At 49.7% G+C, this 13,054-nt stretch overlaps 1 protein-coding gene across 6 annotated transcripts in view; it reads right to left on the bottom strand.

Annotated features, from left to right (window-relative positions):
* Window positions 1-13,054, bottom strand: part of UCP3 (uncoupling protein 3) — a 33,217-nt gene that overhangs the window by 14,970 nt on the left and 5,193 nt on the right. Inside the window, exons 2-7 of one of the 6 annotated variants that reach the window (XM_028501445.2) lie at window positions 12,405-12,624; window positions 11,679-11,880; window positions 11,225-11,425; window positions 9,981-10,082; window positions 9,304-9,484; window positions 4,576-4,776 (exon numbers count right to left, since the gene is read on the bottom strand). In XM_028501445.2, the coding sequence (XP_028357246.1) occupies window positions 4,680-4,776; window positions 9,304-9,484; window positions 9,981-10,082; window positions 11,225-11,425; window positions 11,679-11,880; window positions 12,405-12,530 (909 nt within the window). In that variant the 5' untranslated portion in view covers window positions 12,531-12,624 and the 3' untranslated portion in view covers window positions 4,576-4,679. Of the gene's footprint in view, window positions 1-4,575; window positions 4,777-6,065; window positions 6,417-7,190; window positions 7,610-7,699; window positions 9,485-9,980; window positions 10,083-11,224; window positions 11,426-11,678; window positions 11,881-12,404; window positions 12,625-13,054 lie in introns of those variants that run through there. The other 5 variants (XM_007118963.4, XR_008619652.1, XR_008619653.1 and 2 more) reach the window with 5 other exon arrangements.

Raw genomic sequence — 13,054 nt, 5'->3', positions numbered from 1 at the left:
GTGCTTTGTGACCACCTAGAGGTGTGGGATAGGGAGGGTGGGAGGGAGGGAGACGCAAGAGGGAAGAGATATGGGAACATATGTATATGTGTAACTGATTCACTTTGTTATAAAGCAGAAACTAACACACCATTGTAAAGCAATTATCTCCAATAAAGATGTTTAAAAAAATGAGCAGATAATTTAAAAAAAAAAAGAAAACAGACAAATAGGAGCTCATGAAAGTTAAAAACCTTTGTGCATCAAAGGATACAATTGACAGAGTAAAAAGACAACCTATAGAATGGTAGAAAATATTTGCAAATCACATATCTCATAAGAGGTTAATATCCAGACTATATAGAGGACTACTAGAACTCAAAAACAACAACAAAAACCCAATCAAAGTTGGGCAAAGGACTTGAATCGACATTTCTCCAAGGAAGATATACAGATGGCCAATAAGCAAATGAAAAGATGCTCAATATCACTAATCATCAGGGAAATGCAAATCAAAACCACGAGATACTACTTCACACTCATAAGGATGGTTATTATTTTTTTAAATGGAAAATAAGTGTTGGTGAGGATGTGGAGAAATTGGAACACTGTGCACTCTTGGTGGGAATGTAGAGTGGTACAGCTGCCATGGAAAACAGTATGGCAGTCCCTCAAAAATTGAAAAACAGAATGATCCAGCAATTGATCCAGCAATTCCACTTCTGGGTATATACCCAAAATAATGGAAAGCAGGGTCTTGGAGAGATATTTGTACACTGATGTTCATAGAAGCATTATTCACAATAGCCAAAAGGTAGACGCAACCTAAGTATATCCATTGATGGAAGAATGGATAAGCGAAATGTGGCATACAGATATATATATATAATGGAATATTTTTCATCCTTTTAAAAGAAGGAAATTCTGACACATGCTATAGGATGAACCTTGAGGACATTATGCTAAGTGAAATAAGCCAGTCACAAAAAGATAAATTCTATATGATTCCACTTATATGAGGTACCTAGAACAGTAAAATTGAGAGACAGAATGTATAATGGTGGTTGCCAGGGGCTTCCTGGGAGAGGGAAATGGGGAGTTATTGTTTCATGGGTATGGAATTTCGGTTTTGCAAGATGAAACGACTTCTCGGGATGGATGATTGCACGACATTATAAATGAACTTAATGTCACTGAACACATAAAAATAGTTAAGATGGTAAATTTTATGTTATGTGACTTTTATTACAATTTTTAAAAATTAAAACATTCATTCATTCACTCATTAAGTTTGCAATATTCCAGGCACTCTACTAAGGGCGAGGGATACAAATGTAAACAATACCCTGTTCATGCCTGCAAGGAACTTATAGGCTAGTGTGACCAACAGACAGGTGGGCACAGTGTGACCAGGGTTGTGGGAGCCTGTTGGAGGGGCACCTTAGTCCCCTGTGTATGTCAGACCCAGCATATGTTTAACAAATAACAGAAGTCGGCAAAGCAATAAATGGTACAAGATCTGTGCCTTTGATTCATTATCAGAAAACTCTCCCCTAGGCAGAGCTGGAGGTGGTGAGTCTGCTACTACCCAAGTGGTTTGGTTCAGAGGCCAAAAAATGATTTGCTGGGAATATTACTGAGGGTATTTCTAAGTTACTTAGAACATGTGAGCATTGTCCTTTTTTTTTTGTGGTACGCGGGCCTCTCACTGTTGTGGCCTCTCCCGTTGCGGAGCACAGGCTCTGGACGCACAGGCTCAGCGGCCATGGCTCACGGGCCCAGCTGCTCTGCGACATGTGGGATCTTCCTGGACCGGGGCACGAACCTGTGTCCCCTGCATCGGCAGGCAGACTCTCAACCACTGCGCCACCAGGGAAGCCCGAGCATTGTCCTTTTTTCTCACTACTCCTTCCAGATGGAATCTTCTATTGATTTTATTACTATTCTATTCACTCAACTCCCACTTCCAATACTCTTGTCTGGGTTATGACAACAGCTTCATCTTCCTATGACCAGAGTCCACTCCACTAACTCATTCTCTGCACTGCAGTCAGTCATCCCTACTTAAAACACTTCAGTGGATCCACATTACCCTCAGAATACTCCAGACTCCTTAATGTGGTGTCTTAGCTCAGTCTGCCATAACAATATATCACAGACCTGGTGGCTTTAGCAACAGGAGTTTATTTCTCATTAAGGTCTGGAAGCTGGGAAGTAAGATCAAGGTGCCCATCCATTAGGTTGCCTGGTGGGGGCCCTCTTCCTGACTTGCAGACAGCCTTCTCACTGTGTCCTCACATGGTGGAGAGAGAGCACTTTGGTCATTCTTCCTCTTCTTATAAGGACCCTAATCCCATCATGGGGGTGCTACCCTCATGACCTCATCTAAACCTAATTACCTCTCAAAGGCCCAAACTCCAAATACCATCACATTGGGTGTTGGGGCTTCAACATATGAATTTTGGGGGCACAAATATTCAGTCCATAATATGTGGCTTCTCCAGCCTTTCAGGGCCCCCTGTTTTCCTCTTTATCCCCATCTCTCTCACTGCTTCCCTTTAGTCTGCAACCTAGCCATGCTGATAGCTGTCAATACTTGAATACCCCTTATTCTTGCTTCTTTCTAGGCCTTTGTACAAGCCATTCCCTCTACCTAGAATGACTTTCCCCTCTTTTGCTAGGATAACTCCTATTTGTCCTTTAGGTGTCCTCTGCAAAGAAGCTTCCTGGGCCCCAAACCAGGTCAGGTGTCCTTCATCTGGGATTCTGCTCTTGAGTGCCTTGTGTATTTCCCTACGGTGGCTCTCATCACAGTGCATCGTTGTCTCTCCTGCCCCACCATCCACCACCCCAGTGAACTCGCTGAAGGCAGGACGGGCCTCGTTCACCTCAGCCCCTAGCACAATGTGTGGCTAACGATGTATGCACAATGAATACTTTGGTTTGTATAGCCGTCTGTACTTTTCAGAGTGTCCCGACACAAATTAACTCATCTATAGAGGTATAATTATATTTCCTTACTTAACATTCATTCCTCCTGAATAAAATATTCCTTTAAAAATATTACTTTTACTAACAAGATTTCTGTGAAGTCAATAATCCATTATGTCACTAATGTGACTGAGTCAGGGGTCAAACTATCTCATATACTAGAAGAGTTTGTGAAAAAGCAGATTTCTTTCTATAACCCAGCAGGACCCTATGGGGCCTTCCTGGGACAGACCCCTCTCCTATAGTCTCTGCTTTAGCTCCTCTGTGAATTACCTAGATAATCGTATCTGATGCACATTTCCTGAGTAGTTTTACAGATGTTAAAACTCCCACCAAATGGAAGAAATTAACTACTTGATGATGATGAGCCCATAGCCCCCAGACCTACTGGCGCCTAAGGATTGATAATGTTACCCCTGTGACATTGTCCTGTTACCTCACCATCAACCAATCAGAGAATTGTGCACAAGCTGTTCACAGACCCTGGGATGCCCCTCCCTCACTTTGCCTTTAAAAATGCTTTGCTGGGACTTCCCTGGTGTTCTAGTGGGTAAGACTGTGCTTCCACTGCAGGGGGCACTGGTTCAATCCCTGGTGTGTGTGGGGGTGACTTCCCTAGTGGTCCCTGGTGGTTAAGAATCGCCTTCTAAAGAAGGGGATGCGGGTTCAATGCTTGGTCGGGGAACAAAGATCCCACATGCCACAGGGAAACTAAGCCCACGCGCTGCAGCTAGAGAGCCCATGCAATGCAACTACTGAGCCTGTGTGCCACAACTAAAGACAAGCCCGTGCACCACAACTAGAGAGAAGCCTGTGCGCTGTGACGAAAGGTCCAGTGTGTCACAACTAAGACTCGACCCAGCCAAAAACAAACAAACAAGACAAAACAAACCATTAGGGAGTTCACATGTTTTGAGTACTAGCTTTCCTGAACTCCTTGCTTGGTGCCCTGCAATAAGTGCTGTACTTTCCTTCACCACAACCCAGTGTCAGTAGATCAGCTTTACTGTGTGTGGGCGAGAGGATTCAAGTTTGGTTCGGTAACATTTTGAATGACTTGATGGAGGTAGGTGTCTGTGAGGGTGCAGTGGGGGAACGGGTATTGGCCTCAGCTGGTGATCTGACCTCAGCAGTTTGCATCCCTGGCTTCCTGGTGGCAGAAATTGGGAGGCAGGACTAGGAAGGGAATGCCTGTGGCTTGGAGGAAGCTCTTAGTTCTTAGAATCACAGAACTTTAGTCTTAGGTCATTTGGTTCAACCTCTGCCTTTAAGAAGTGGGGAAAGAGATCTAGTATTTTGCCCAGAAAAACCTCAGAAGACCTCCCACCAATCTTGTTTTCCCTCTCCCAAAAGACTGAAGTTGGAGGTCACTAGGCTTCTGATCTCAATCAAAATATCTCTCAGAAGCATTTATCCCCTCTCTTTCAGCAGCATCATCTGAATAGTATGCTCTGGATAGATGATGGGTTAATATTGCTACATAGAAACTCATGGAAGGCATAGTCCTTGGCCTCTAGGAACTTACAAATCAAGACCAAGTGTTTAAAAATGATTTGCACATGCCGTTAAGTCAAAAGAAAGAGAAAGTTTTAAATATAGCTTTTATTTGAAAGATGAACCAGACATTAAATCAAAATAATTTTTATTTTTTTGCTTTTGCTTGGACTTTCCACTCGTATATGTAGATGCTCAAAAATTGTGATTTAGATTTAGGAAAGTGCTGATTTCGGAAAGTGGATGTTGGTTTTTCCCCAGGGTGCAGAGGAGTCAGAGTAGGGAAGGAAGGATGACATCACTGAGCACCTCCTGCAAAGTGAGGATTGTCATTCCCACTTCTCGGTAGGACTCTGAGGTGCAAGGATTCCCCATGGTTAGGTTGCTAATAGCTCTGTGTGTGTGTGTGTGTGTGTGTGTGTGTGTGTGTGTGTGTGTGTGTGTGTGTGTGGTTTGAACCCAGTTCTGTCATCAGAGCCACACAGGCTGCTAAGAAGCAGAAAGTCTGGCATTCTGGGTCCCAATTATCAATGTGAAATACGGCCAGTTAAGCTCAGAAGGAGGTTATCTGGTTCAAGCCTGCCTTTTACAGATGGAGGAGCCGAACCCCTAAACGACAGAGCAGCCAGCCTGCAGGAGGGCAGAAGGCAGTGTATGTGTGTGGGCCAGGTGTGGCCCAGCGCTGACACACAGGAAGCCTGAAGCGAGAAAGGGTGATTCCATCCAAGAAAGAGAAGGAAGAAAAGTGGCTATTCTCATTCCCACACTCAAGATGTGAATTCCTTTATTGAGTCATAGTAATTTTCCAAAAATTCTGAGTCCTGGTACTTAAGGCTCTCAGCCCAGTATGTATCTCTTTGTCCCCAAACTCCACACCCTTCAAGGTGCCTCACAGTCCAGCACGGAGTGGGGGGCTCCCGCAGCTGCACATCATTCTCTGTCACCCCTGGCCCCCAAACCCCTGGTTCCTTTGGTCTCACCTCTAGACAACTGTGTCTTTCAAAAACTTTTTCCCTGGCACTTCCTCACTGACCGACTAAATCTTTCCCAAGGCATTGTCCTTATATTTACATTTGTACAGAGCTTTTGCTTTTATAATGTGCTTTCTTGCCCACCTTCTCACTTGATCCTCATAAACACCCCAAGTGAGGTAGGAGGAAAGGGATTATTACTCCCATTTTACAGGAAAGAGACTGAGGCCATCCTCTTGATTCTCCAGTGTCATCAGCAAACATTTATGGGTCTAAGCCTCACACTGGCTCAGCAGTGCTCCTTTGACATAGGTTCTAGGTTTTCTCCTTTTCTTCTCACGTTTCCTGGAATCCCAGTGGGTTTTACACAGCAGGCACGCTACAAATATAGCTGATGATCCATGGCTAACAGAAGGCTGCAGTCAAAAGCTTTGTGTTGCTTTGGCTGTGCCCCTGTAGACTCCTTAGCTGATTTCCAAGTGAGTGAATCGCATGCCACTCCTGTCCCTTTCCTGTTTATAATTCATCGTCTAATCAGATTTTTCAGGGGACGTAAGTTTGCAAACTTCCATTTTATCCAAATGGATCTGTTTTGTTTTTCCTTGCCTAAATGTTAGGCATCCAACCTGATGGGTTTCACAAATTAATGTAATTTATTATCCATTTTGTCAGTGCAAAACAAAGGTGTTCTTAAGACAAAGCACTGAAGACCACAGTCCTTCCTCCTCTTCTATTTCTTGAGTCAGCAGCAAGTAAACAGTTCTGTAAACATGTGTGGGTCTATGTCCTTGTGTGTGTGGACCCGCTGCTTTATTCCATCCTTAACTGGTTTTGTCCTAGTTAAGTACCAGGTGGCCTTGTCTTAGTCAAAACGGAGATTCCCGTAGCATCTGGACTTTCATCAAGGCCCGTTTCAGTTGCTCGTAGGTGACGAACATCACCACATTCCAGGCTCCCAAGCGCAAAAATGAGGGTGTAAATCTGATGAGAGAAACAACCACATGGTCAGGTGGGTGGACTGGAATCCCACACGGATCTATGTGCTCTCCCCACTCGGTGCTGGTGCCAAAGGACTGTTAGTCACGAGCATTTTCTGAGACTGTTCAGGCATTTTCTTCTCTACTGAAGGAATTTGGGCAGAAGCTGGAGTTAGGAAAGAAAACTAACATTTTGAGCCGTGTTACTGTGTCAGGCAGTTAATTCTCACAGTTCTATCAGGTAGCTATGATTGTTGCCAGTTTTTTCTCTTCAGAAACCGAGGTTAAGTAGCTCAGTTAAAACCACCTGACTCCATTCTGCTGCTGGGTATTTCTGGGCTCATTTACAACCTGAGTGGCTACCCCTGCGGAGGCCCCCCACAGCAAAAACAACGTGACACCAAATTTAGCTACTCTCCGGAGAGCCTGCCAGTCCTGCGGTAGGTAGCGCGTCTGTGCTTCACAGACTCAGGGAGCGGCCCGGCCCCTGCCTCTTCTTCAGCCTCTCTCTCCGCTAATCCCCTCCTGGTCCTCTCAGCTCCTGCCAGACGCTTCCTCCCACACCTTTGCCCATGTTGCTCCTTCAGCTTGGAATATCTCCTTCTCTCCTTGCCAGGCTGTTCGCTCTCGGCTCCGTGGGACTCAGCTTGGGCACCAGAACCTCCCACCAAGACCTCTCCTGAGCCCTCAGCCTGGGCCCCTCACAGGGCGTATAGCACGGGGACAACGAATGTGAACTCTGGCGTTAGACCTGGATTCATATCCTAGCTTGACCAGCTTCTTTTTTTTTTTTTTTTTTCCCGGTACGCGGGCCTCTCACTGTCGTGGCCTCTCCCGTTGCGGAGCACAGGCTCCAGACGCGCTGGCTCAGCGGCCATGGCTCACGGGCCCAGCCGCTCCGCGGCTTGTGGGATCTTCCCGGACCAGGGCATGAACCCGTGTCCCCTGCATCGGCAGGCGGGCTCTCAATCACTGCGCCACCAGGGAAGCCCTTGACCAGCTTCTTGAACTTAATCTTTCTCAGCCTCAGCTTACTTATCTGTAACATGAAGACAGCAACACCTACCGCACAGAGTTGTCGAGAGGATTAAATGAGTTAAGGTACAGCACATAGCACAGGGCTCGGTATTAGTAAATCCTCAATAAATGTCCCTTACTGGTTGGCTGCTCTTCAAAGCACAGTACAGGGCCCAGCACCTGCAAGATGCTCAGTGAATGTTTGCCAAGTGAAAGTACAAACCGAGACAAGTGGCTACAGCTGAAGAGTGAAATGATGGAAGCACTTACAGGAAAATAACTGTCAGCTGGAACTCAGTTTTGTGATGTCATCCCAGGGTCGAGAACATGGCTGCTTGTTGGGCCCAATCTAACGCTGGGCGCCAGAAAACTCTCCTCAGTGGTGGAGGTAAGAGGGCCAAGCAAAGAGCTTAGCGTGGGATGGACGATGTGGGTGGTATCTGATGGTCAGGGTTTGATCCGTGGCTCTGCCGTTCAAACTTTGTGAGCTGGGACAAGTTCCGTGACCTTTCTGAGCCTCAGTCTCTTCCCCGGCAAATGTGGAGAACACGGCCCAGTTCAGGGGGGTGAGACAGTATTTGTGAAGTACTTAGCAAAAGGCCTCATACTTAGGGACTTAGCAGTCACGATGATTGTTCATGACTACACTATAGAGTGCTGCCTTGGTGCTGGGGACTCTGGGATATGGAAGGTGTATACAGTTGACCCTTGAACAACACAGGTTTGAACCGTGAGGGTCCACTTGTACACAGATCTTTTTTCAATGTTAAATACTACAGTACTGTATGATCTGCGGTTGGTTGGATCCGTGGTTGGTTGAATCTGTGGATGTGGAACCAGGGATATGGAGGAACAATGGCAATGGAGGAACCTCATGTATGGAGGGCCGACTATAAATTGTCCACGTATTTTCTTTTTTCTTTTTTTTTTTTGCGGTACGCGGGCCTCTCACCGCTGCGACCTCTCCCGTTGCGGAGCACAGGCTCCGGACGCGCAGGCTCAGCGGCCATGGCTCACGGGCCCAGCCGCTCCGCGGCATGTGGGATCTTCCCGGACCGGGGCACGAACCCGTGTCCCCTGCATCGGCAGGTGGGCTCTCAACCACTGCGCCACCAGGGAAGCCCTGTCCACGTATTTTCAACTGCATGGGGTCCATGCCCCTAACCCTCGCATTGTTCAAGGGTCAACTGTATAAGCCACAGTCCTTGGCTGCAAGGAGCCTGCACTCTAGCATGGGGGATAATTTAAACTTACAAATACTATAATATTGATACAAAGTAGGAAGTGGTAGATCCCATAAAAATGGTGTGGAGGACATATCACTGAAGTTCACAGAGGGGGAAAATTTACACCTGAGAGTGTTAGGGAGGAGGTGGCATTTGAACTAGTCTTGAAGGACAGCTAAGATGTAGTGCATGTGGATGGCGCAGGAAAGGCATTCCACGTAGAGGGAACAGTAAACGCCAAGGCAGAGAAGCAAGAAAACATGAAGCACATTGGGCATTAGGGCTGCCGACTGTGGTGATCCACAGTGATGGCGGTGGGTCAGGGAAAAGTCTCAGGATTACCAACCACCTTTCCCTCCTCCTCCCCTGCCCAGGACGTTTGGGGATGGCACTTTGACCTATGCTGAGACATCTTTTTCTCAGATAAGCCTCCCTGACTCTCCAAATCAGACCTGGTCCACTCTTTCTAAAAATCATTTCCGTAGGTCTTTATACTTGTCCTTTGTGGCATTTACACCTGTGCTGTTCACCAGTGTGTTTCCAGGTGGACCCATGGTAGACACAGTCCACGTGGGGGGAAGGAAGGGAGGTGGGGAGGGAGGCCTGTGCCTCTAGGAGGGCGTACTGGCAGCAGGAGGGGAGGCTCACCCCTTATAGAAGGCTGTGGGGCCCTCCTGGGTCACCATCTTCAGCATACAGTCGAAGGGGCTGCGGTACTGGCCTGGGGGTGAGTTCATATACCGGGTCTTCACCACGTCCACTGGGGAGGCCACCACTGTGGCACAGAAGCCAGCTCCAAAGGCAGAGATGAAGTGGCAGGGGAAGTTGTCTGTCGCAGGTTAGGGAAGAGCAAATATTGGGCTGTGAGATGAGGAGTGCCCTTGCTTTCTGTTTCATATGTGTCCACTGTTTGTCCCTCATGAAATTGTGAACTCCCTGAGTGTAAGGATAGTGTTTTCCAAATCTCTCACAGTGCCCAGGGCGGAGCTCTTGGTAAGGACTCGTAAAACAGAACTGGGCTGTCCCAGAGTTGGAAGGTAATCCAGTCCAACCACCTAGTTGGAGGAAACTATAGTCAGAGAAGGTGACCCTTGCTTAAAGGTGCATGGGGAGAGGTGGCACGGGGCTGGAAGCCAGGTCTCGGGCCTCCTGTCTGGAGTTCTTTCCTACTCATCATAATGATGTACTGGGCACTTTTTGCTGGACACTGCGCCTCCCTCTACTCCTTCTAAAGCCCAGTTGCCTGTGGGTGGTGCCCACTCTCTGGAGTCCCGGGTTCCCTCTCTGCTATGGGAGGGCTGTCTGCCTGGAGCCCAGGGCCTCACCGGTGAGCAGGTGGCAGTCTAGCAGCTTCTCCTTGATGATGTCGTAGGTCACCATCTCAGCACAGTTGATGATGGCATTCCTCGTGATGTTGGGCAGAGTTCCTGTCAGGGAGGGGTTGGGGCTGATGAGTGGGGAAGAGGAGAAATGGAACCCCTGGCTGCAAGGCCACAGGCCCCAGCTGGGGGGACATGGTGCCCTATTCCAGGGGTCTCAGAGGAGCCCACCTCAGGTGGGCAGATTCCATACTTTCCTTTCTGATGTTTAAAAACTCTCAGGTTATCCATGTCCATCTTAGAGACAAAAAACAGAGAGGCCCTCTTGTGTTTGTTTGGGCCACAGTTCAGAGGATAATCTGCAATGTCTATCAAAATTAAAATATGCCTCCCTGAGACCTGGCTAGAGCTAGAAAAGGAAGCCTTTCTTTGGAAGAGGGAGGCTAGGCTCTTGGAACAGTGACAGGATGTAGCCCTGGCAGGGCCCTTGGAGAGCATCAAGACCACCCCCGTGGTTTCACAGATGAGGGCTGGGCTCCAGGAAGGCACACAGCAAGTGAGGCTGTGACCCAGGTGTCCTGCCTTTAACCTTCACTGGGTCACTGTTTCCTCTGCAAGATTCATGTGAGCCCCAGCCACATGTGGGAGAGACAACAGCATTTGTCAAGGTGGTCACCAGTCAGACACGTAGGGAACCCTAAAGCCTTGTTCCCAAGGAAGCCCCCTCCTCATGGCTGCTTCCCCCAGTGGCCTCTGTTTCTTCTCCATGCCCTGCAGTCACCCTCATCAGCCTTTGCTGGGGAGGCCCTTCCCTCCCTCTCTGCACACCGGGAGCCAGCTCAGCCTTTGAGGCCCAGATTGCGTGTCACCTCCCCCCGCCCCAACCCCCAACCCGCGTGGCCTCTCCTGCCTTTGGCCCTGCCCCTGTGCGTGAACCCAGCACATCCTGCCCTGTGGAATAGCTGCTCCTTGATATGTCCCCTCTCCTCTGTGTGACTGTGAGAGCCACGAGGTTGTCTTCTATTCACTTCTCTCTCCCTCACAGTCCTGCACGTGGTGAAGAGTTGGCAAACTGAACTGAATTTGGGGCAGGGTGGTGGGTCAGCTGGGATGTTGCAATGGTTATGATGTTCCTTTAGAGTCGCTGGAATACACGTGCTGGGACCTCCCCCCTTGTCCAGTTCCCTGCTCCAGCCCTAGGGTAGGGAAATCACTGCCCAAGACCCCCTGAACCTGGAGTCTAGACCTACCTTTCCACAGGCCCCGAACCCCTTCCTCCCTGGCAATGGTCCTGTAGGCATCCATTGTCCCACTGTACTTCCTATTGCTCCCGGGCCCAGTGTGCACGCTGGCCTGAAATCGGATCTTCACCACATCCGTGGGCTGGGCACAGGTCACTGCCATGGCCCCGGTGGTGCAGCCCGCCAAAATCCGGGTAGTGATGCTGCAGTCTGGAGAGGAGGAGAGTCAGTAGGCCAGTGTTCACCACCCAGCACCTCTCTGGGCCTGATGCTGATCTCTGGGGGCTTCCCCTGCTCGATGCCTTCCTCTCTTGGGCCAAGGTTCCAGAGCCTCCTTAACGGAGGCTCAGAGTCTTCTCATGAGCATGTTACCAACTTCTCACGCCCCAGCTCTGCCTCTGAGTCTGCACTGCCCTGGTCTTCTGACCCACAGCCTGTTTCCGCCCACCCCCTCAGCACTCACGGTCCGATCCCTTGGGGGCGTAGAACTGCTTGACGGAGTCGTAGAGGCCGATGCGGACGGAGGCGAAGCTCATCTGGCGCTGTAGGCCTGCGACCAGCCCTTTGTAGGGGCTGCGGGGGCCCTCGGTGCGCACCATGGTCAGGATGGTGCCCAGCACCCCGCGGTACTGCGTGCTCCGGGCCGCCTGGTTCTCCCCCTGGATCTGAGGGACACCCCGCAGTGGTGTGAGGAGCTGGGTGCGGGGTGGACGGGGCTGTGTGCAGGGGGGCCTGTTTGGGGCTGGACCTCGGAGCAAGCATGATCACAGCGTCACATCCCAGTAAAAATGACAGTTTTGTGTAGCAGTTTCCAGCCCACAAACTGTTGTACACAGTGTGGTGTTGGATCCTCAGGGAAAACAAGGTGGATTGTTTTTCTTGGTACAAGTTGTCAGTGGCTTGCCCAAGCTCACCCAGTAATTCCTTACTTCTACTTCTCACTTTTTGGCTTACAAAGTAGGGCAAGGCCATGAAGGGCCCTGGCACACCCTGCCAAGGAGTTAAGATCTTTTGGTCTTGGGTGATGGTGATGGGGAGGTGGCGAGGCAGGGTCGTGGGCAGTGGGGTGAGTGGCCTGCTCAGGGTCCGCTGTGAGGAAGAGCGAGTGGGCAGACACTGCAGGCGCCCCGGTGGAGAACTCAGCCCCTCCGCTGATGGGAATAATGACCCTCGGCCAAAGGGCGCCTACCTGCAGGCGGACCTTGGCCGTGTCCAGTGGAAAGGTGAGGAGGTCAGCAAAGCAGGCTGCTGTGCCCGCCCCCAGGAACTTCACAGCCGTTGTGGGAGGCACCTCTGAAGGCTTCAGTCCAACCATGGTCCTAGGGGCTCTGCCTGGTCCCTCCAGGGCCCAGTGGAGGTCCAAGGAGAGAGGCTGCTGCACAGCCCTGGGCTTCAGTGCATGGAGGAGGCTGCAGGAGACAGGCCAGAGGAGGGGATAAACCCATGCCCTCTGGGCCCGTCCCCAGGCGCCCCTCAGCATCAGGAGGGTGTTTATAAGGGAAAAGCCTGTGCATGGCTGTGCTTAGCTGTGTGGATTTGACTTATAAGAACAGGTCACTTTCCTCCCTTATGTCTTGCCATCCTCACCCTGCCCCCTCTCCCCTCCCGGTTGGAGGTGGGTCTTCACTGTATAAAGGCTCAGGCAGGGACAGGCAACCCCCCAACCCCGTTCTCCTTCCCCAGCCTCAGGCTGCTTCCTGGGAAAGGCCTGCTCCCTGAGGTGTGTGGAGAGAGAGCCTGCCAAGTCTCATCGCTTTAGGCCCTGCCGTCCCAAATCAACAAAATAAATGTGCCTCATGGCTCAGTTAAACTGCTAGCCATCTTGGATGAGGGCTTGTA

This window comes from Physeter macrocephalus, chromosome 16 (genome assembly GCF_002837175.3).
Source record: "Physeter macrocephalus isolate SW-GA chromosome 16, ASM283717v5, whole genome shotgun sequence".
NCBI lineage: Eukaryota > Metazoa > Chordata > Mammalia > Artiodactyla > Physeteridae > Physeter > Physeter macrocephalus.
The sequence above is the reverse complement of the archived record's forward strand: the minus strand, read 5'-3'. Positions and strand labels throughout refer to the sequence as shown.